General features: G+C 42.7%; 1 protein-coding gene across 2 annotated transcripts in view; it reads right to left on the bottom strand.

Moving 5' to 3' along the window:
• Positions 1–528: 528 nt before the first annotated feature.
• The window catches only part of LOC125761189 (kinesin-like protein CG14535), a 114,721-nt gene continuing 93,398 nt past the window's right edge, over positions 529–21,851 (bottom strand). Inside the window, exons 6-14 of one of the 2 annotated variants that reach the window (XM_049422095.1) lie at positions 20,822–21,076; positions 18,715–18,808; positions 16,312–16,518; positions 5,900–6,094; positions 5,609–5,829; positions 5,165–5,537; positions 3,737–5,069; positions 3,560–3,664; positions 529–3,460 (exon numbers count right to left, since the gene is read on the bottom strand). In XM_049422095.1, coding sequence (XP_049278052.1) covers positions 2,668–3,460; positions 3,560–3,664; positions 3,737–5,069; positions 5,165–5,537; positions 5,609–5,829; positions 5,900–6,094; positions 16,312–16,518; positions 18,715–18,808; positions 20,822–21,076 — 3,576 coding nt within the window. In that variant the 3' untranslated portion in view covers positions 529–2,667. The remainder of the gene's footprint in view (positions 3,461–3,559; positions 3,665–3,736; positions 5,070–5,164; positions 5,538–5,608; positions 5,830–5,899; positions 6,095–16,311; positions 16,519–18,714; positions 18,809–20,821; positions 21,077–21,851) is intronic. The other variant, XM_049422096.1, reaches the window with a different exon arrangement.

Below are 21,851 nucleotides of genomic sequence, written 5' to 3'. Positions count from 1 at the left end.
ATGTGTTTAAGAAAGAAGAAAAAAAACCGGAGGAAGAAGATAAGGAATACCAACCATCGGAATTTCCTTCGGCAGGTGGATTTGCAGGGAAAAGTTTTTACGGCTGTCTTTTCTACCAGATCAAATCGAAGCTGAACAGGAGCTGATGGGGATAGGGGATGGGAATGCTGGTGGGTTGTCACTGCCGGAATAGAATTACTATCGGCCACGTTTGGAGATGTTGATGAACTTTTTTCAGGGCGATGGGCGGGTGATAGCGAAAGGGCGGAAAATCACGTGCATCGTTAATGACATTAATGGGGCTTGAAATGAAGAAGGTAGACGACGGCGAGTGTCCGCCTCTATCAGGACAGGATAAAAGCTCAATCAGTGATTTTAGTGCTTATCTCAAGCATGCAAACAAAAAGTGCACCCTAACCTTCCATTGAATTGCATTGAATGCTTAACTTTAAGCGCTTCACTTACCATGCAGGTTAACTTTTCTTTCGTTCCATCCACCGCGTAAGAAGTTCCGAACACGCAGATATCTTTTTATAAAATTATTTTCTATTTTCTGTAGATTAATCCTCACCCGCGGGGTTTCTTTTTCGCTTTTTGAGTATTCATAAAAGCAGTAGTAAAAGATTATACAATAACTTTTCGTACAGTAGCTTTCGCAATAATTACATTAATATGATCGGTTTCAGCTATGTTGCGTGTCGCTTGTCCGTATGTATACGCCGCACACGCGCGCAGCTTTAGTTGAATCATGATGAATTTGGGGATAGCTAGCAAATGTTTTGAATTCAAAGCAGCTTTAACGCTTACGAGCGCCTTTTTTTTAGATGGGTTGAGCGGGTAGGGTTAAAAGATTACACTAACCGGTCCCGCGAATCCGTTCTTGTTTGTAAAAATGTTCTAAAAGTCTGTACCTGTATTTGGAACTGGACAAACCACTCTAGGTGTCCGCTGCTATAATATGCTCGATGGATCTGGTTGAGTGGAGCTTTACAGTGTTGTGGATGAAATGGATTTTCTTCTACTGTTTTATTTTTACGTTTTCGTTGGCATTTGAAAAATGTGTTCAGTTCATTATACTATCAAGTTCGATTCGATTGAAAACCAATAGTAAAATTAGTAACCAACTTGACAGCTTTAAGTAGTAACTGTCATTTGTTTAATTGTTTACACAGCAAATTGCAAGCGTTGCATCTGGCGTGGTATACAAATTATAAGGAAGAAAGTAATAAAATATAAATCATGAGGTGTCCTTTTTTTTGCTAAAAGCAATCTCAAACGATCAATAGCGATTACTATGGTAGATGGCATCTTGCACCCCGCTTAATCTTAATTGTTGATGGATTGGAACTTGAAAACTAATAACATTCTCTGTATCTCTTCTTTTTTGTTTCTCTCTTTCTCTATCTTTATATCCTGCTCGCTCATTTTTGTTTTGAATGCATTATTTATTTTAGCGTGTATTTATTTTATTTCGCTACTTAAGAACGCGCGAACACAAATCGGATTTTAAACCGTGCCCATTACCATGGTGATTATCGCATACGTAATTGCCACAATTGTTCGATCGATTGCGAACAACGTCCGTTGACTCCTCGCACTCGTGCTCTCTCTCTCTCTTTCCCCACTCTTCCTCTGAATGATTTAATAACAGATTGTACAGAAACGATTTGTTTTTTTTTGTTTTCCATTTCGATGTTTTGTTTTTACACGTGTATTTGTAACAAAGCCCATCCTATACAGAGGCCAATATAACTAACCGAGTGCTGTTTTCCGATAGCCGATAGGGAGATAATTATCGCACAAATCAGTTCAATTGCCCACTTAGTCTAGCAGCAGGAGATACAGAGGCTCGTGTGGCTTAATTTGCGAACGTAATTAGCTCCGTGGAAGCGGCATTTAGCGGCAGACAGCGACCTTTTGGTTGGACGATTTTTTGGCAAACGCTTAGATTCGTAGTTTGTTCAATGGTGAACTATTTAATTTTGCAAAATAAAAAAAAAGTACGATTCAGTGGGTCTTTTCCACCAACACGGTTGAGTTTCAAATTCGATTTTAATAATCATGTTAAAAACTAGTCTGTACAATGTTTGTGTCATAATTATATCTCCTCGATTAGAGAGATTAGGAAGCATTAGCAGGAAGCTGTTCGTAATGAGAGACCTCTGTAACATGGTTTGACGTTAAATGATAGGTTGATAACATTTTGATAACAGTACAATTACCCAACAGTGACAGAAGCGTGGCGTAACGATTAGGATTAGTTGTTCTCCTTTGTCTGATATAGTGGATATAGAGCGAGATAAAAAGAGAGAAAGAGTAGAAGAGAGATACGACAAGAAATAAATGCAAGTGAATAGATAAACCGATAATACGTAATAAACCCCAAAATGGAAAGAAATAGGCTCATTGCACCAATATGAAGCATGAGCTGGATTTGTGTTTCGAATCCTACCCCGTCCTTAGATTCGCGTTCCGTTCAGCATTGCAGGAAGCGATCGATTTGAGTAACTTCTTCTTATTGTCAGCAGTTAGGCGATTCGGAATGCAGGCTTCACAAATACACATCAAAAAACAATCCGACGACACCGATAGCAGCCATGCGCGGTCACGACGATAACGGATAAAATTAGCTATAGCACATCGAACGGTCAGCGAGTCTCTCGCGTTCTAGAAGTCACTGATTTCACCCTCCGTGTCCGGGTACGTGCAGTTGAACGGGTTCCGTAACCAGTGGCAGAGCGATTTGTTGTCGGCCCGGTTACGTTTCTTCCCACTCGCACCGGCCGACTTCTGGTGTGCCCTGGATGCGGCAGAACCAAAGCTCGACTCATCGCTGTCACGTACAGTTCCAACACTGTGGTATCCACTCTCGGCGCGTCTCGAAATGCCCGAATGTTTCGAAGTACGCGGTGTCGAGTCATGGCCACTGTCGTACGCTTCCGGGGTAGAGAGAGGTAGTAGAGGAAGGGTGGGAAGATTCTGTGGAGGGAGAAGGCTCGAAGTTGGTCCCTTGAGCTGACCATCATCGTCCTCACTCTGGCAGAGTAGCTCGGAGAGGGGATTCTCTCGGATGTGCGTGTGTGGTTCCTCCGAGTCCATCATCAGATCGTCTGTAGTTTTTTCCAACTTTGGTAGGTTTGGGTCGGAGGCACCGTCCGGATGGCGAAGCGAGGCATACTGTTCCATACCGGCAATCGCTACGATTCCCGTCAAACTCGGTAGAGAACTTTGGCTTGGTGTGCGGGACATGGTCATCGATTGCCGACAGTCACGACAGCGAGGACTCGGTGGACGGTAGGCCGGTTCACTGCAGACACTCCCCGGGCCGGCATTGAACCGGTAGGCAGGCTCACTGTAGACGCTGTTCGTATCTCCTAGCCGGAAGGAAGGTGTCACCTCGGCCATCGCTAGCTGGGAGGTGAAGATTTCGCGTAGTCGCGCGAGTTGGTCAAATTGGCTCCTGAGAAATAGAGTTCCAAAAACTCGTGATACTTTCTGTCGCTCCGGAAAGGTAACTCAAGTGTATGTATTTAATCAAAAAAAAAGTTCTATTACGTACCTCATATTATCGCCGATTACACAATCACTAAAGACATCTCCACCAACATTGAAGCTCGATACAATGGACAACTCACCATGACTCAGGGCGCTCAGCGGATGCTCGCTGTCGGAGATTAGAACGCAGACAAGAACTCTCATTACAAACCGATCAATAGTACGAATGTTGCTAACTTACCCCTTCATTGCCTTCGCAATTTCGTCCTCCGTCACCTGCAGCCCACAGTCCATCATGCCGATATTGTGACTGTTGTGGCTGTGCACACTCATAGCGTCATCTCTGGAGGCATGTCTCGAACACAGCATGTGTATGCTTTCGTGTGAGATTTCTCGCGAACCTAGCGGATCCATTAGCGGTAAGGCTGGAGGTACTTCCGATGGTCCACTGTCTTGGTCCTCTTCCTCCTGGGTGGTCCCGTCCGTTTGCTGCTGTTGCGTGTGCGATGCCCTGTCACTTGCCTGCGATGTTGTCCGCGATCGTTCCGAATGATTGTCATGAAGCGAGCTCGTAGATGTCATCGTTGTAGCTGCAGCTACATTAGACATCTTAGACGCAAGAGTAATGGAAGCGTACAGTGGTTGATTCTGTGGCTGTTGGTGATGAAGTGCGGATTGAGTGGACACTGTTGGCACTGGCATCTGTTCCGCATCGAGACTGTAACCCTGTTTCAACCCTGTTCGTACGTGACTTTCAGAACTGTTAGCAGCAATGGTAGTGGCAGCTGTAAAGCCTCTCATAGCGATCGGATTAACTAACTCATCTCCGCCACCACCACCACGATCGAGTTCGAGTGTCAGGAAACCATCCTCATCCGAACGGCTCGGTTTAAACTTTGGCAGACTGTAGGTGGTGTGGTGTTTTGTGTGCATTGGTGAATTATTAGCCGACATGGACTGTTGCAGTAGCTGGATGGATTGATTTTCGACCCACTGGCGGATCATGTTTTTCTTGTGCGTATCCATGAACCCATATCCACCGGCAATGTTAATAGCGGCAGCCACCGCTGCATTAGCTGACGGGAGTTGCGTATGACTCGCATGCGGCTGTGCACTGTGTGTCCGTGGACCATCGACCCACGTTTCACACTTCTTGACGTGATTGATCTCACGCATCAAGTGGCGCGCTTCGTGTACCTTCGATTTCGATACGCGCGGACCATCGATCCACTTTTCTTCGCTAATTTGTCGTGATGGACTTTCGCGGGCTGACCCATGGTTGGCGGACGTACCAACGGTAGTGACGGATGGTCCCGCATTGGGCCGTCTCATGGGTGAACCCTTTGGCGTAGGGATGTTGGAGCCTTTACTGACGCCAGACACATGCTTAAAGGCTCCCGCTATCACTTTGGGAGAGGCATGTTGGGACGGTATCTGAATGGCGTTCGAGACCAGATCGGTGCCTTGAACTTGCTGGTGAGCGTATGGGTGCTGGTTGCGCTTCAGACTATCAGTACGTCCAGGAACTACGGTGGCAACGTTACTCGTGACGGGAGCATTCGTTGGTTGAGCTGCTAATAGGAGTAAATATCACCAACACACAACATTCCCATAATTACTTTTATAATGAGCTGGAAATTAAAACAGTAACTGAACTAAAAGCACCTACCTTTGGAAGCATTAGCCGTAGAAATTTTCTTCTTCGGTGAAGGTGTCGCCGTACAGGGTCCCTTTTCCGCCACCGAACCCTTAAGTGCCTTGTTCATTGCGCACCGATTGTCGCCCGAGTTTAGGCTGGGAAGATACACAGGCGGATGTTCACCGTCCGTTGGATCGTCGCAGGGTCCCATGTAGATGACGGTGTCCTGCGAAAAGTCAGAACTGGAAGGGTCCGGACCCTCGGACGATCCACCCGACTGATGTCCGGAGGATCCGTTGTTCAGTCCTTTGTCTCCTAGTAGATGATTCCGTGGCCGCAGTCTTCGTCGCATCCGATGGATGCGCGAGGCAAGCTGAATGGTCGTGAGCGTATCCGTATGTGTCTGTTTTGGGAGAGCGATCAAGATCGTTAAAGTTTTTGCAGGGAAATATCTCCAATCTTCTCTCTTTATACCTGTGTGTGAGCTACATGTGCCACAACAGCCACATGACAGGTGATAGGTGCAAGGCAGTCTCGTAGTAAAGGTGTCAGTGGATGGTCCCTGTTTGGGGGATGCTTTTGGCCGCTCAGTATCGCAAGCAGAACGTTCCCAATACCAGACAATGGTAGACCTCCGTTACGATTCGCACATCCTCCAAGATCGATCAGATGCAGTCGGCTTCTTCCACCCTCAACTGTTGGCATAGAAACAAATCGAATAAAATTTTTCGGAATTATCTTTTTTTCCTCTTCCGGGACACTTACCACCTCGCTTTCCCGACAAGCTGTACTGGTAGACGTGCAGCGTGTAGATTAAGGCCGGTTCGAAATTGCACTGCGATCGTCCCGATAAGGCCAGATCGAGAAAGAGTGCAGCCCGTTCCGCTGTTGGCGCTCGTAGTTCCGTTGGTCGGCCGAGAAAATCTCCCCTCAAATACATTCCGGGCGAATCGTCCGATTCTGATACCAACAAAGAAGGGAAAACATAAAAGAAAAAGGATTTGCTTAATAAATCGTTGTTTGGAAAATCGGAAAGAAAATCGTTTGTTTCCCCTTCTCTTATCTCTTTAATTTTGATAAACGGATCGAACTTTATCGTAATCGATTTATGACAAAATTGAAACCTGTTTTCGTTTCAAATTGTCCAAAAACTGCATATGCGTTCCAGGGTTTTAGGATGTTCCTATTTTCCCGTTTTCCTTCGAACTCCGGAAGGACTATCGATTATAGCACATGTGTGATTGGAAAAAATCTCTTTTTTTCTTTTCTAACAAGAACTCCGGCCCAGTCCCAGCATCATCACGTGCAGGACATTTGTCTCTTAAGGGGTGCGTCGGGAAAACCTGTGCCATCATCCTTTTTCCCATACCCTTAGCCCTTCTTACACTTCTCTCCCACCGACCATAAATAAAATCAACCTTATCAAAATTCCAAACACACACTATCGTACACCTCACCCCCGAGGGGAAGGCTTTTCTTTCTGATTATTTCGTTGGGTTGACAAAAACTCCCGTAAACCCAGCTGTGCCTGTTTCTTTAAAGACTGGTTACCCGGATGTAAAGAAGAAAAATAGGAAAAGTTTTCTTTTTTCTCGCATGGAATGAGCACCCATTTCGAAGGTGGCAGGTGAGTAAAATGTTGCGAAAATCGATTGCCAGCGACAAAACGGGACATTCCGGGAACATTAAATAACACATCCACATGACTCCAGGTGGAAGCGAATGAATTACGGTTTCTATGACAGAAGTATGGGCCTTGCTCGCAACGCTACCAATTACACAAACTCTGTATCAAAATTCCCTTCCCCAAAAGCCACCGGAGTCTAGAATTAGTCTTCATCCAACCAGAGTTCGTTAAAGTTGTGTGTCAAACTCCAGCACGTCCGTTCTGGAGAGGAAAATAGAAAAATGGACGTTGATAAAGAAAAAGGATACTCATCCCGTTCGATCGAGACACAAAAAAGCATTCGGTTTTTGGGGAAAGAGTAAATCGTTTGACGATTATGAGGGTTTCTAACGAGGGTCTTGTGCACCTCAGTCCTTGAGCCATACTAACCAGCTGAGACTTTGCAGCATTTGCTGTGCAGCACATGACAGCCCAGAAAGTGAAAACTTCCTTTTTTTTGTTATTGTGCCCTTCCTCACAACAACAGCACTGGACATTTATAAATGATTTGATTGAAAGGCAGCAACGGTTTGTAGGTTAGACAGCGTTCCAGATTTTCCAGACATTCCATTTCGGACTTTCTGGAGTGTTTTTTTGTTGTTGTATCTTCGATGCTCTTGTTTGGATGTGTATCCTTTTTCGAAGGATGTCATCCCGGTTTGTACGAACTATTGGGCAGATTGAGCTGTTTTTGTTTGTTTGATTGATGATGATGGTCACAATGATGATGATGATGGTGTGGACGATGTTGCAAAAAGAAACGATTATAACGAACAGCACTCTACAGCAGTGATCAATTTTGTTTCGGGTAGAAGGAGTCAATTTTCGTGCAACAAAAGCATCACCTACATGTAACCACTGCTCTGTACGACAACTCCTACTGGACATTGTGCCTGATAGCATATTTCTACTTTGTTGTGTTAGTTTAAACCATTAAACCATTTGACAGTTGCAGCATTGCAGCAATTTGATCAGATAATGGAAAATTAAGTTGTTGAATCGTGTCCGCTGACTTTTCATGTGTTTTTTTTTCGCAAATAGGAGTTGTTAAAAATCAATCAGAAATGAAGTTTTCCGATGGCAAAAGAATCAAGAAAAAAAGAAACAAAATAACAGAGATGGCACAATTTTCTTTGCTTCTCCCCCATTTTTGCTTAATGCTTCCGCGCGTATCGGTCATGAAAGCGATTGTCGACTCAATTGATCGACCATCAAAAAGCGTCTATTAACCGCGTATCGGTACTGGCATCGATCAGCCCATTAGCAAATCAAAAAGATATAAATCTTTATTCTTTTCGATTCACAGCCGAATCGTTCGCGTCGTTTGCTGTTCCGTTTTGCGAACGTTCGTTCGTTCGTCTTTCAGGAATATCACAAAAAAGGATATTTTTTTCGTTGCTTTATTTGATTTGAGATTGATTTTTCCTTTTTTCGCTTTGTGGAATGAACTTCTTTTTTTTTGCTGTCGATGGTGAAGAACTAGAGCGAAGAAAAGAGGTGACGCAAATTTCCACCTTGCTTGTTTGGTGCTTACGGTTTCGGGACGGTCGATGGTTGTTTGGCCAATTTAAACGCTATCACAAACGGTCATTACGGGTTTGTTTGGCGTTCTTGTACGTACTAAGGAAGAGTGAAACCATTCAAGAACGGGTACAAATGATAATGGGCAAATCATTACGGTAATGAGGCTGAAGTGAACCAATCTATCGCGCGGTAAGCTGCACTGGCACGGTGAAAGTTGTTTTGCATAATAAGAGTTAAGTGATTGATATTTACTGCGAAGCGTTTTGGTGGAAAAGAATATCCCATCGCGTAATTGGTGAAAATTAAATACTCACACTTTCAACGCGCGGAACAACCTATGGTTCCGATGCTGTTTTACGCATCGATCGATTTTGATATCGACACTGTACAACGTGCCCTCTGATCGGGATCATGTTCGACCAGGTTTTCGCGGTTGATGGTCCAACCCCGTCGGTCTGGTGGACAGCAAAAAGGCCGGCACCCGAAAAACCGATGTCAACAGTAATGAAATCAAATAAATACAATAATTGTTCAAGCGTCCTGATTGCCGCCATTAGGGCGCACCGAGCCTGAATGCTGTACAGGACGCTGCACGTCAAGTGCTTTATTTACGGTTCACCGTTTCCAGTGGCAGTGGCAGGATGATGTTCGCAAACTACCCAACACGAACATCGAACGTCCGTTGGAATTATGTTACCCTTTTGGGGCTGTGGAAAATGAACATTCTCTCCGATTTTGGAAAATGCAATGGTGGGCCGGTTTGGGAAATGGGAAAGCGACGCCACAGGACAGGTCTGTTTTCTGTAGCCCGGACATGATTATTGTCGTCTGGACTGATATCGAACGTTTCGGACACATGGGACGTTAAGGGTAACCACAAGCATAACCGACATTGGAAATGATAAATGTTGATGCTATTAGTGAATTATTAAACAATTAATTTATACTCCCTAATCTGGGATGGTTGCGTAAGGGTGAGGATGACACTGGCTCGTATGCATATGGTGTGCTGGTATCAGCTTATCTGATGAGCTAATGCGCGTGTGGGCTAATCCCGACCGGATGCTGCAACCGAGCGGTTGATGTTTAAGCCTACTTGAGCCGTTCATGACAGGTCACTACGCGGGTGAGGGTCAGATACAGGATGATATGAATTTGTAGTGGAGTCTGGTAATTTTGTGCTCAAATCGCTTGTAAAGAATGCCGTACACAATGGGATGGTATGCTAACAAAGCATGGACATATTCTCTTGATGTAAATATGATGCTACATATGTGGTTAAGAGAGTCAGACTTTTTGCACTCTTAAATGTATGTAATAAACAATTAAAAACAATTAAACTGTAAATTTTCACTTCACAACGTAATGCTTCTGCAGTAAGCAGAATTTTTTTTTAAAACGCCTAAATTTATGCAAATTGTGTAAAATGTATTTGTTATGAAGGACTAAGGACTATTTATAAACGTTTGGGATTAAGTGTAATGCATCCTCTAAAATTTTTTATGCTTCGGAAAATCATTTTGTTATAAGCTTAATAATATTTTAATAACGATGGAAAGGGTGGAAAATATCACCAATTATTCTTTAATATCAATCATTTGGTAGCTCATAATTTGCAAGTTTAAATTTGGAAAATTGTTATCATTCGAAGATTGACTTAAAAAACTTCCTGATAAAGAATATTCATTGTGATAGTAAGATGTGAATGTGCATAAATTAACGCCAGTCAACCTGGTTTCTAAAGTACAATATTTCAACCCCATACACGTGCACGCATACGGGTACGAGTCCACCAGGTGAACCAGGCCAGGAAAAACCGTGCCGCTCTTCCGGTGGAACGATTTTAATTGGAATTTTGCCATCATCGTACTCATTTTGATCATTGCCACGGATGCAGGAATGTCAATTATCTACGTACCGCTTGTCCGGTGCGAATAATTGTCAAATATTTATCTCGTCTCCACGCTTTCGCTTCTCCCATTTCAACGGGAAGGATAATCTTAACGTTGGTAGAGGGCGAAAATGAGATTTTCCACCCGTCACATTCTACGATTGTTTTCAGGGAGAGGAATTTTTGCTGCGATTTAGTTGCTTTGTTATCGCGTGAGGGTTGCAAAAAGAAATGTACGCTAAAAGGGGAATTGTGATTTGAATTTTACCTGCATGAATGCACTAATGAGTGCAAACATGATCAAACACACTTTAAAACAAAAGAGCTTTGGTTTCAGAGGGCCAATCAAAGAAGACCTGACTCTATTATCAAAAATATTAAACTGCACAATAATCGGTGCACGAAATTTCGTGTAACACGAATTAAAATCACATTTCTGATATTAAAAACCCGCCAACAGAAAAAAAAATCCCTCAATTCACTTTACGATCCGCCCGCACGCTTCCGTAACCTGTAACAAGCGGAAACAAAGCGAACTGCAATAATATTTTATTATCCTCATGAATTCATTATTATTATCATTTCACCGTTCAAGCTTTTACGTGAACGAGCTGTACGGCAGGCAACCGTTTACCTTTTTGCAACCACGAAACCGTTCTTCGTCTTTTATCGCCGTGTGCACCTCACCCTTGAACTGATGAGGGAGGTAGGATGCGGTTTGAGGAAAAGAGTGTAAGGGAACCAACGGAAGTCACCAGTCGGGGAGACTTACGAAGGCTTCGGGGAGTTTCTGTAGCGAGCGAGAATTTTTTTTCGCAATTGGCTTCCGATGCCGGTGGTGTGGTGCACTACGTCAGGCCCTTAATCATTTACTGTGAAGGTTTTAATTCTTTCGGTACACTTTTCCGGTTGTTCCTAACCAAATTGGCAAACCGGATGCGTGCTGCAGAGTTTATTGCTACTTTACTAGGATTAGGTTGCGTTAGGTGATTTGTTTTGATACAATTTTTGGTTTGTAAAAGGGTTTTGTGTGAGGAACCCGCATGAGGAACTTTTTCTCATACAATTTTAATATTCACTTCCATGATAAGCGTGTATTTGAAATGCACGAAATTATACATTTTTAATTACTACAACTTGTCTGTTTAAGTTACTAGCGGTCACTCAACCGGAATCGTCAAAAATAGAGGGGCTTACGTTTAAAATCAACATCATTAAACAATCATAAAACCTTCCATCCATGGTTAAGGATAATAATTTTGCAAAAAAAAGAAAGAAACCAGTAAAAGTTTAGGCTACAGTACTGCTAAAATCATTGCACATAATAAACAAAGTTTTAAAAGAGGAAAATAAAGTTTCAAATCTATCCCTGTTTCGGTAGTAAAACGTTTACTTGATTTTTGCACGATAGCAGCCACTTTGCCTTGAGAAGTCCCTGAAATGAGGTACCATAATTTTCGTTGCTATAAAAAACCGGACCACACGATTGGATCATTAGTTTGATCTGCACAGTTGCACAAAAAAGCAAAGTCGAAACGTTGCCGGCAAATTTAATGAAACGTCGGCCGAAAATGACAAAATGCGCATTCAAATGGGACGCTCGTAAAAATGGCAATCGTAAAACTGATATTCATAAACTTTATGCCACTCGATACGCAATTTAACGTGGTTTTTGTGGTGGTAAGTGGGTGAAGCGACCAGAAAGCAGCAAGTCCATCATTAGCAGGATAATGTTTTATAGAGTTTTAATCTGTTTTTTCGCTAACGGGTGTAAGGTTGTCCCTTTTTTCTGCCATTGTAGGACCCAAAACTGCCTGCGGGGCAACAGTTAAATTAGCTCGAGTTTGTGGTCGAGAGAGAGAGAGAGAGAAAAAATATCTTCTGTTGGCTAAGTCCATTGTAGGCACACGGATACGCACCGATGATTGACTGTTTTCCGGCGTTTTTTTCTTCGTTTTTTTGGTACGAAAACAGAAGGGAATGTGTTTTTGTTTCCTTTAGAATTTGCCAACATTGTCGCGAAAACACAGAAAAAAATGGGAAAATATTTCGCCAAAAGGATTTATTTGAATAGGCGGAAAGTAGTAAAAATTTAAGCAGTAAAACAGGAAATACTAAACCTCTTTCTTGCCCTCCCCAGAGGCAATGAATGCATAAAGCAAAGGAAACGCATTTTTCGTACGTATTTGTGCTGTAGAGGCGCAATTAAAAGGAACTAGATGGAGCTGGTGTGAGTGTTTGCTTCGAGCCGTTTCCGAAGGTATCCCTTTCAAAAGGATGGTCGGAGTTCTAGTAATCCACCGCGTCACTTGGGAAGTTTGTTCATGCATTTGTGTAGTCGCTACCTGAGGGAAAATCCTGAACTCAATATTGTGTAGCTGTATGGGTGTGTTTGTGACTGGTGGAGCGAAGAAATGATAGGATTTGGTTTTGTTAAACAAAAGGAAAAACACTAACACCGTTGGCAGTGAAGTGAAGAAACCGTGAGCAAATTGAAGCTCAGTAGCGCTGGTGAGAAGCTAATCGACCAATGGTGCCTGAAGGGTTTTATTCAAGAACGTTGAAGAGAGAAAGAAAACTAGGACATTGGGGAAAAAAGGAACAAGGGAAACAGGCAACTGGATGCATAACTGAATAGGTAAGGGATTATCATTGGAAGCGTAATGTTCATTGTTTGGAGTTAAGCACCGAAACTGGAAGGAATATTTCCGAAGTTGGCAGGGAGAAGTGTTGGCCAAAGTCACTATGATAGTGAATGTGGTAATGAAATAAAATGTTTGTTTTTCTTCAATTTTACCAACCCAAGCAACTTATTGAGTGATTTTTTAGGTTACATAGTTTTTAAATTTATGGGGAAACATGAAAATTGATTAGTAATGGCATTACGATGTATTACTTAGGACTGGTTTTAAGCTGTTCTATTTCGATTGTATTGAATTCGATATATTTTGTACCAAGTCTTAATCATGGACAAGAAATGATAAATTATATTTTCAAGTATGATGGCAATAACTGAAGTTTTAATTGTCTACTATTTCGTTTATGCGGTTCCACTATTTCTTTATTTTTCAAACCCCTAAACTGACGTAAGAAACTTTAAATCAATAGGAAAATTTAGTTCAACTCTTTAAGTTGTTCCACCATTCGATTAAAGGCGTTTTTCCCCACGTTTGTACTCAAAGTGGGTGGAAAATTTAATTTCCACACAAACAGAAAACTAAATCATGTAGTTCAATTGTGCTACCACTAATGAGCTTCAACCGCCCGGTCTTAGCGATTCAACCAAACGCTTAGCAGTAGCACGTACGGGATGGAAAGCTGTTTACTGCATCCGTTCACCGGTACAGTGCAGCGCAACCGGTCAGCTTAAAGTATTTAGTCTTAAGAGAAAGAAACTAATTGAAAATAACGAAACTTTTTCCTCCCCCGATCGTACCCGGCCGGCTAGTAGACAAACTCAAAACCACCACACAACGTTGTGGAGCTTGTTCTCGATTTAGCCGGGCCCTGGGTTGGTTGTGAAAAACAAGGCATTGGAATTAAAAACTTTTAATCTTCGGCCCGGCATATTGCGACTGAAGCTATGGGTTCTTTCCTTTTTCTTGCCACACTACTATCGTATGCATTAGTTTCTGGGTGCAGTTTTTCATTTTCCGTACTACGTGGAGCTTTTTCTAACACGTTTTCAACAGCAAATAGTCATTTGCTAGGAAGTTCCGGCATGTTCTCTCAAAGGATTACTCTTTTCCTGTGAAGTATAACCATTTTTTGGTACTATTTTTTGTCGTGTAAAGGACATTTCTCGTTCATATTTTAATGGTCAGGTTAAATCGATTTGGAAATTCTTTTAGTAAAGGAATGCACTAAACATTTTTAATTGTGAAAAAAATCTCTTTTTCCTAGGACATTTTATACCGCCTTTAAAGAAAATACTTTTCATCATCGACAACAATTCAAGAGTAAAACAATATAAAAAAAATCATCCCCAAAAAACCGAAACATCTGCAACTCATCCTCACTCGGCACGCTTTCATCCCTTTCCGGCCCAGAAAAATGGGTAAAAAGATGAAGGGAAATCCCGTAAAACCCTCGGCATGATTAACAGGATACATGAAAATTCACTTTTATCTAGCCACTTCTTGTGCACTCACAGGAAGCCGAATGTTGTCACTAATCCAATGAGTGGTTTGACTCCGGTTGGTGGTTTTAGTTCCTATCCTTCGCTCTTTGCCGGGTTTTCGTTGTTTTATCGATGCGAGATGATGTCGTGCGAAGCCATACACTTGCCTTCAATTACTTCCAATCCCATCGCGAGCAGAGGAGCGTGTTGTACCGCGTCCGGATACAGGTACCCTGGAGGGTGTCAGTCAATGTGAAGATAGCGTGCGTGGTGGGGACATGTTATTCTCGACTGCATGACTGTGACGACACAGATAAAAACCGGACAACAGCACGTAACGCGTGGAACCAAACGAGATACTCCACGGTGCCAGTTTCGAACAGGGAACATGAGCTCCGTGCAGCTGTTTTCGTTTGACAACACCTACCCATCGGATCCGGTTCATTGTGTCGGAACGTCATATTTTTGATGTTGTCAGTTTTGGTGCGTTGTTGCTTTTTTTTGGGGGGGCGGGAGGGTGAGGACCAAAAATTTGACGACCGTCCGTCCCTAGAACCGGATGGCGAAGGCAACAAAACGGTAGCAAGCTGCCTGGGCCCATCAGCTGCATCAGTTTACACCCGATCGTTGGTAGTGTTTTTCTTTTAGCAGTTAAAAAGGGGTAGTGAAATATAAAATTTAACTACATACATAGAAAACAAAAACAGGCACACCATATTCGACGGTTCAGGGTGCGATTCGTTCCGTTCGTTGCAAGCAGCAAGTTTCCGGTTACAAGGGAACAATGTAGCAGAAATTGTAGCTTATAACTCTTTTTGTTTTTGCTTTGGAAGGACACAGGAAAGCGTGAAGCTTTTCCGGGGTATGTGAGGTTATGCGTTGGGCAAGGCAAGACACAGAGCTAACAATTTGTCAACGGTTTAGCCCGAGCTGTCGTGCATTCCGGTGTCGCATTTCAGACAAATGCAAAATTGTGTACATGCCACAGAAATGTAATACGTTATTGGCATTCTGTTAAAGGAAGGGTTCATTTCGGCGATGGGTTTTATTTCCTTACCATTTGAGAACACTGTACAAGGGCAAGAGTAATAGTTTTTATCCATTTTTATTGGTTCCATATGGATGGTGAATGGTGGAGAAACCTTTGGTAGAAATGGGTCTCTTTATTCTCTGGAGTACTGTTTATGATGCACTTGATGAGGCATGTCCTTACTGAAGATCGCATCGTAGATGTTTTATCTGTCTAAAAAAGCTTGTCCAATAACTAACCAGTTGGATGGGCTTGTAAAGCTTTACCTATCTTTTATTATCTTGATTGGCTTTTGATGACGTTAGGTCACATGTGCATAAGAGGATTACAGCACGAACGGTCGTACATTATTGATAAACTCCCCGTAGCTCCATTAATAGCTGCATGAATGGATACCTAGAAATGGTTGTGTCATCCTTCCGGAGCCGTATGGTTTGCAAGTGAATTTTATTATGACAAGCCTGTCAGCGACACTGCAACATTCGACTCCCTTCCAGCTATTCCCACTTCAAATCATCGATGAATAAATTAACCATCAAAGGACGATTATTTCGAGCAATTTGTACGGGAGGCGATAATAAATGTAAAACAAGTATGCAACTGTTTGCATTACCCCGTCCAGTGGTATGCTGTGTGTGTGTGTGTTATGCAATTTTTTACACTTAGTATAGGAGTCTGTTTGATGAAGCACGTGTCGACAAATATGAAAAATTGCCTTAGTAGATGAGCAACATGCATGCAAACTCAGCCCATTGTTCCGGAGAGTTTGATGGCTTTAACGTACAGCAGTTGACACATCGGAAGAGCATAAGCCCAATCTGCAAGCTTTCATTCCATCCCGTACCCTTTCCTAGCTGTGAGTGCTGAATATACATGGAGCGTGATGAGAACAGAAGGTCCCCGTCGATAAAGCGATCCCTTCCGGGTGGAATAAGTGATTAATTACCTGTCGCATGTCCGGCTAGCAGATCCCTCGAGGATGAGCCCGGTTTCGTTGCGTTCACGCCGAGTGCACTGACACGCACGGAAAACCGGGCGCCCGATTTTTGACGTTTCTCATTAATACCCTTGTAGAGCCATGAGATGGCGCACGGTATTGCGCCGAGATCTCCCGGGGGAGATGTCACCGTGCCGAACATGGTGCGTGATTGACCTGCAAACAATGGAAAAGGATTATGGATTATTGTGATTACTGTAGGTATGTTGAGTGTACTTTTGGCTTTATGTTATTTGCACTGGTAGAAAGTTTTTGCTCACAGATGGCGGTATGATGCTTAGGAATAAGTTAAGTAGATGGTATCGTGATGGATATGACATTAGTTTTAAGTTATATAAAAGTAATATTTTATTAACTTGGGGCGGCCCGGTGGTGCATGTGATAAACGGCGCCAGTCCACACGGCCGGACCGGGTTCAAATCCCATCCGGACCGTCCCCCCGTAGCAAGGACTGACTATCCGGCTACGAGGTACAATAAGTCTAGTAAGCCAGAAATGGGCCGGCGTGACCTGTAAGGTCGTTAAGCCAAGAAAAAAAAAAAATTTTATTAACTTAAGAAATTCAAAGATGATTCATTAAGGTTTTTTAAAGGAGTATTAGTGTACTAAATATTTTTAATAAAATAATTTTAAAATTTGAACTATTTTTAGCACAATGTTAACAAAAAAAAAGCAATATTAAAACAAAGGTATTTTCATGCCAGTGTGTTTTATCGACTACAAAGTTTTAGTCCAGAGGCGGTATCGCAATTCGAAGGCATGTCTGGTGACGAATCTAAAGAAACGTGAGAACAAATGGGATTTCATGAAAAACAAAAGAAAAAAAACAGGAAAACATTCCCCATTGCAAAACACAGTACACAAAATTGTACGCCCGTAGGGAAGAGAGCCTGTTCTTGTGGAGGATCTATTCCACTGTGCTGAAAAACGAACACATATCGAAACAAAAACTTGCAAATGCAATAAAAACGGACAAACAACATTTCTCCATTGCTGGTTAGACGTTTGAACATCGATCTATTGGGTGAGGTACGTTCTCCTGTTTTTTTTTTTTGGTTTCACCCAGACCACTGCCGGAAGCTAGATATTGACATCCCTTTTAAATTTAGCCTACGCCTGTCCGCCAGGCACGTTATTATGCCGGCTGGTTTTGTGTCGTTTCCGTTATTTTGTTTCGTATGCCTATCAACGCAGCGCCCACACGAGTACTTTCACGCCGTATCATTGGAATGAGATGCTGCAAGCGATTTATCTTGCAGTGAAAGTGGAATAAATTTTTACCAACCACCATGCGTCTCCATCGAGAGCGGTATACAACGCGTAAAACGGAAAAAAATACTTTTCCCGGGTCTGTCGCGCTAGAAGTACAAGTGTAACGGCAGCTGTGACAAAACTTCCGAATTAAAAAGAGAAACAAGTAGCAAAAAAAAAAACGGAAAGAAATGTCGTACAAACGGAAGAACGCCTAGCGAACGGCTCGTGCAAAACTTTGGAGGAAAGGTTTTTTGCATGTTGCATACACCGCGTGCACGGACGGTACCGTTTTCGATTGCCTTCAGGGCGCAAAAGGGTCGTTTGTGGTCCGGTTCGAAGAAACACACTTCTTGCGGGTGGTGTGGTGGATATGGGAAGGCAGGCGGACGTTTGACGAAACTTTGCGATTAAACTTTGTCCACTTTGGAACAATCCGGTTCAACACATCCCAATTTTGGAATGGGACAAATTGTATGCCAACAGAGAGATGGAGAGAGAGGGAGAGGGAGATAGAGAGTGGAAAAGGTATAATCATAACAGCATGCAGTAAAACGCCCATTGCGCAAAGTGTCAACAGTGACGCAGTTGAAGCAGAAGCACTCACAAGTATCCCTTTTACTGCAGCAATGGGAGATTTTTTACCCTCCCTTCTTTGGCATGTCTACCATGCATCTGTGCGTGGTGAAGATTTGAGCTGTGCCCGACAACGAGATGCACCTGAATGCACGTTGCTGTTCAGATTTTGTAAGCGATGGACAATCTTGACACAGACACGGCGCCCAGCACAAAACGGAGTGTGTTCTTGGAATGGATTGGTGCAGCAGATGTTGTATTACTTTGTTATGAAATTGTTAAGCCGTTTACACGTCCACAGTTCAGACAAGTTTTAAGTAGTTTTGGTTTGAAAGGTAAACGGTCGTAAGGAAGGATTATCGACGTCTCTTTACATTTGTTTGCGAATGGACCGGCAACTTGTCATGATGGATCGTGCGAGAACAGACGGTTTGACACTAAAGTACTATACATTAAAGAGTAAGCAATGAAAGGGGAATAAAAAAATGCACGAAAGAGTTCTACTTAAATGCACATTAAACACACCTGCTCCCGGGTATCCTAGTGATAGGAGACAACCATCTGATCCTTCTAGCACGGCCGGTATCACCTCTGACAGTGCCGTTCCGCAGATGTCTTGCTGTAAGTAGACAGGAGAGAGAGAAAGAGAAAGTGATGGTTAAAAGCAATGTAATACGTCTGTGTGCTTTAGTATAGTGCATCACTATCAGCAATCGGTCGGATTATAGCTTTCACTTTAATCCCTGAAATATTACTAATGCCCAACTGTGCTAAAGGTGTTCAATATTCCTACCACCATCACGTTATCTCGATGCAACCGTAAGGAAAGTTTACACTGACACCTGGTTGCCTTCGTTAAATTAACACCGTTACATCGATTCCAGGCATCACCGTCGGTCCAAGGTGCTCGTTTCACACCAGCGAGCAGACTACAGCCTCGGGATGATTTTGTATTAAGATCACGTTTTTCATTAGCCAACTTTTTGTCACCTTGGCCGTTATTATCATATTTCGTGCTATTGCTATGGGAGACGATGATAAAGATGATGGCGTTAGTATCGTTCCTAGCGTCTGGCAGATGGTAACGACGATATGGTTTTGAGCGTTTTCACGCTCTCAAACGGAAGGAGTTTGGATGATTTTGTATCTCGCCAAGAAAGGTAAAACATTGCCAGTCTTTTTTAAAATAGGAAAAGTGGACAGATTGGACAAGGTAACGAAAAGATGATTTTGTGTTTTAAATTTATTAAACTAATATACAAAAGTATGCTCTCTGTAATACACATACGCGTGGCACAATTCTCATGACATAAAATGCTGTTTTTTTACCTCTTTCAGAATGAAAGTTTCTACCGTGACGAATTTGAAACCATTGTTTTTGCTATGCTGTATTATCAGATAATAGAAAGGAAATCTAATTTATTACTTTCTTATGTTAGAATTGCTGTTAATAGTCTACTTTAAAAAAACACGACTATTCGAGTTTACCGCTTGGGAGAAAATTTGCTGATATGAGTGAATGTTCCACTGATATGCCGGAAGCAAAATCACAGAACCATTATTGATGTGAAACCATCCACCCAACAGGAATCGATGCACAAGTTGAACTGTTTTGACAGCGTTAATGGACGGTAACGGCAGAAGTGTGTGCCCGAATTCAAACATGGAACGAATATTTTATGACCCGCACACGATTACGCTTTAAATAATATCTCAAATTCGTACATTCTCGTCTCACCCAACAGACGCCTTCGGTCAATTTGTGAGGGGTCGTTTTAACCCCTCAAAAAAAAGGTTCTAGCCATCGAATATTCGAACATCCGAAAATACGGAGGGAAGTTTGTTCCATTTCCAAACACAACCAAGGGCAGAGTTGAACCAGTTTCCCCGGGCTCGTGCAGTTTACAGCCCATTAACTTTGCCGAGGTGTGATCAGTGGGCACATCAATTATGCACCGTAAGTAAACCGGTGATGTGGTCATGGACATATTCGCAAGCACATCCTGTTGGGTCGGTTGACTTGATTGAATATCGTTAGACAGTGGTAAGAACATTAGAGGGTGGAACAGTGCGGTTGCAAGCGGAACTCAAATGAGCTGGAAGAGAACAAGCTGTGTTGGATGTTGGCGCGTAAAACAGGGCCAGCACACTTGTGTTCATGGTGTTAGCAGCAGATTTGACAGCGACCATGCTTTTTTTTGACAGTGGATGGAAGGTTGCATACCTTTAGGCGAATTTTATTCTAAATGGGAAATTATCATTTGTTTTTTCAGTTTCAGTTGTTTTTGATTTTACAACACAGGGAAGGTTAAATAAATTCTTTTTAAGTTTTTTTTACTATTTTTAAATAAACAATGAAATATGATACAATTACACCCGTATTATGCTTAAAAATTGTAAATTGATTTTAAATTGCATACATTTAGGAGTGTTTATATCTAGAAAACGTCTTCTAAATCATTAAGGTTTGCTAATTTCTTGTACGGTAGTGTTCATCACACCTAACCCTCGTCTCTACATTCGATTCAGATAGCACTGCTTGATTAGTTGATTAGATTGCAACTGACCGTACTGAAGGACTGCACTGATACAAGCAAACATCGCCACTAGCCGACCATCGATGTGTACATACCTGCGAGTCCTCGGTCGTAAATAATGCATCGAATGCAAACATTTTCGGTGCGGACACCATCGGTCCACGCTCGGATGGAGCCATCGTTGCACTGCTTTGCGTCTCGGTAAGCGTCACCTGACGCTTCTTTTTGTCCACGGTCAGGTAGGTGGGTGCTGTCGTGCCCGAACTCGATCCCGGCGCCGGCTGGTCCTGCTGTTCACCGGTAGACGCTTGCCTCGGTGGATCATCGGACACTCGGAGCATGACTTTAACCTGCGGGAAAAAAGAGCAAAATCAGACAAATGGAAGTGAAAATGTTGCTAGGGAGAGTTGCTAGGTTGCGTGTTCTTTTCCAATTTCACAGCACTAGGATTAAGCCTTACGGTTTGCAAACAATGTTAACGGAGGGAAATCTTTGGCCGAGAGTGAAAGGTTGCTTACGGTTTAGGGAACCGTTCTCGTAACCCACAAAGGGTGATGGGGTGTTCTACATTCGGATCAAGTAGCGGGAAACCCTAGCAGTGTCTCGAGTCGACTCGGCCTGCATGTGATCTAGCGAATTAAAATGTTATACGATTAATGTCACCTACGAGCATTGGGGATGGACTTACCCCCAAAAGAAGGGTAGAATTGGTGACAGTTTATTTATTTAGAACCATCAGAAAGACCCTCTCTGAATACGAACACCCAGCGGAGGCTTGGTGGTCAACTGGTCAAACGGCACGGGAGCAACATTTCCCGATTGCTTTCTGGGAAATGGTTTTACGTGTAACGTACAAAAGCAAAAGTGAACAAAGAGGGGACTACTGTGAACTTCGTAAAAAGGGCGGTTACTGGACGACAGCACACACACACACGTTCCCGTAGTGGTTTGGTAATGAAAAATAACCACTTTAGTCGATATTTATGGCCGTGACTGGGTAACCAGTTTTACACCCGCTAAAGAGATAATGTATTTGTCGACGCAGGAAAAGTCTGTCTGAGTACGAGTGGAGTGGGAAAAACATTTTTCCTAGTGTAGAATGGGAGTGTTTTTGAAACGGGTGTG

Source organism: Anopheles funestus, chromosome 2RL (genome assembly GCF_943734845.2).
Source record: "Anopheles funestus chromosome 2RL, idAnoFuneDA-416_04, whole genome shotgun sequence".
NCBI lineage: Eukaryota > Metazoa > Arthropoda > Insecta > Diptera > Culicidae > Anopheles > Anopheles funestus.
This window is presented reverse-complemented; position numbering and strand designations above follow the sequence as displayed.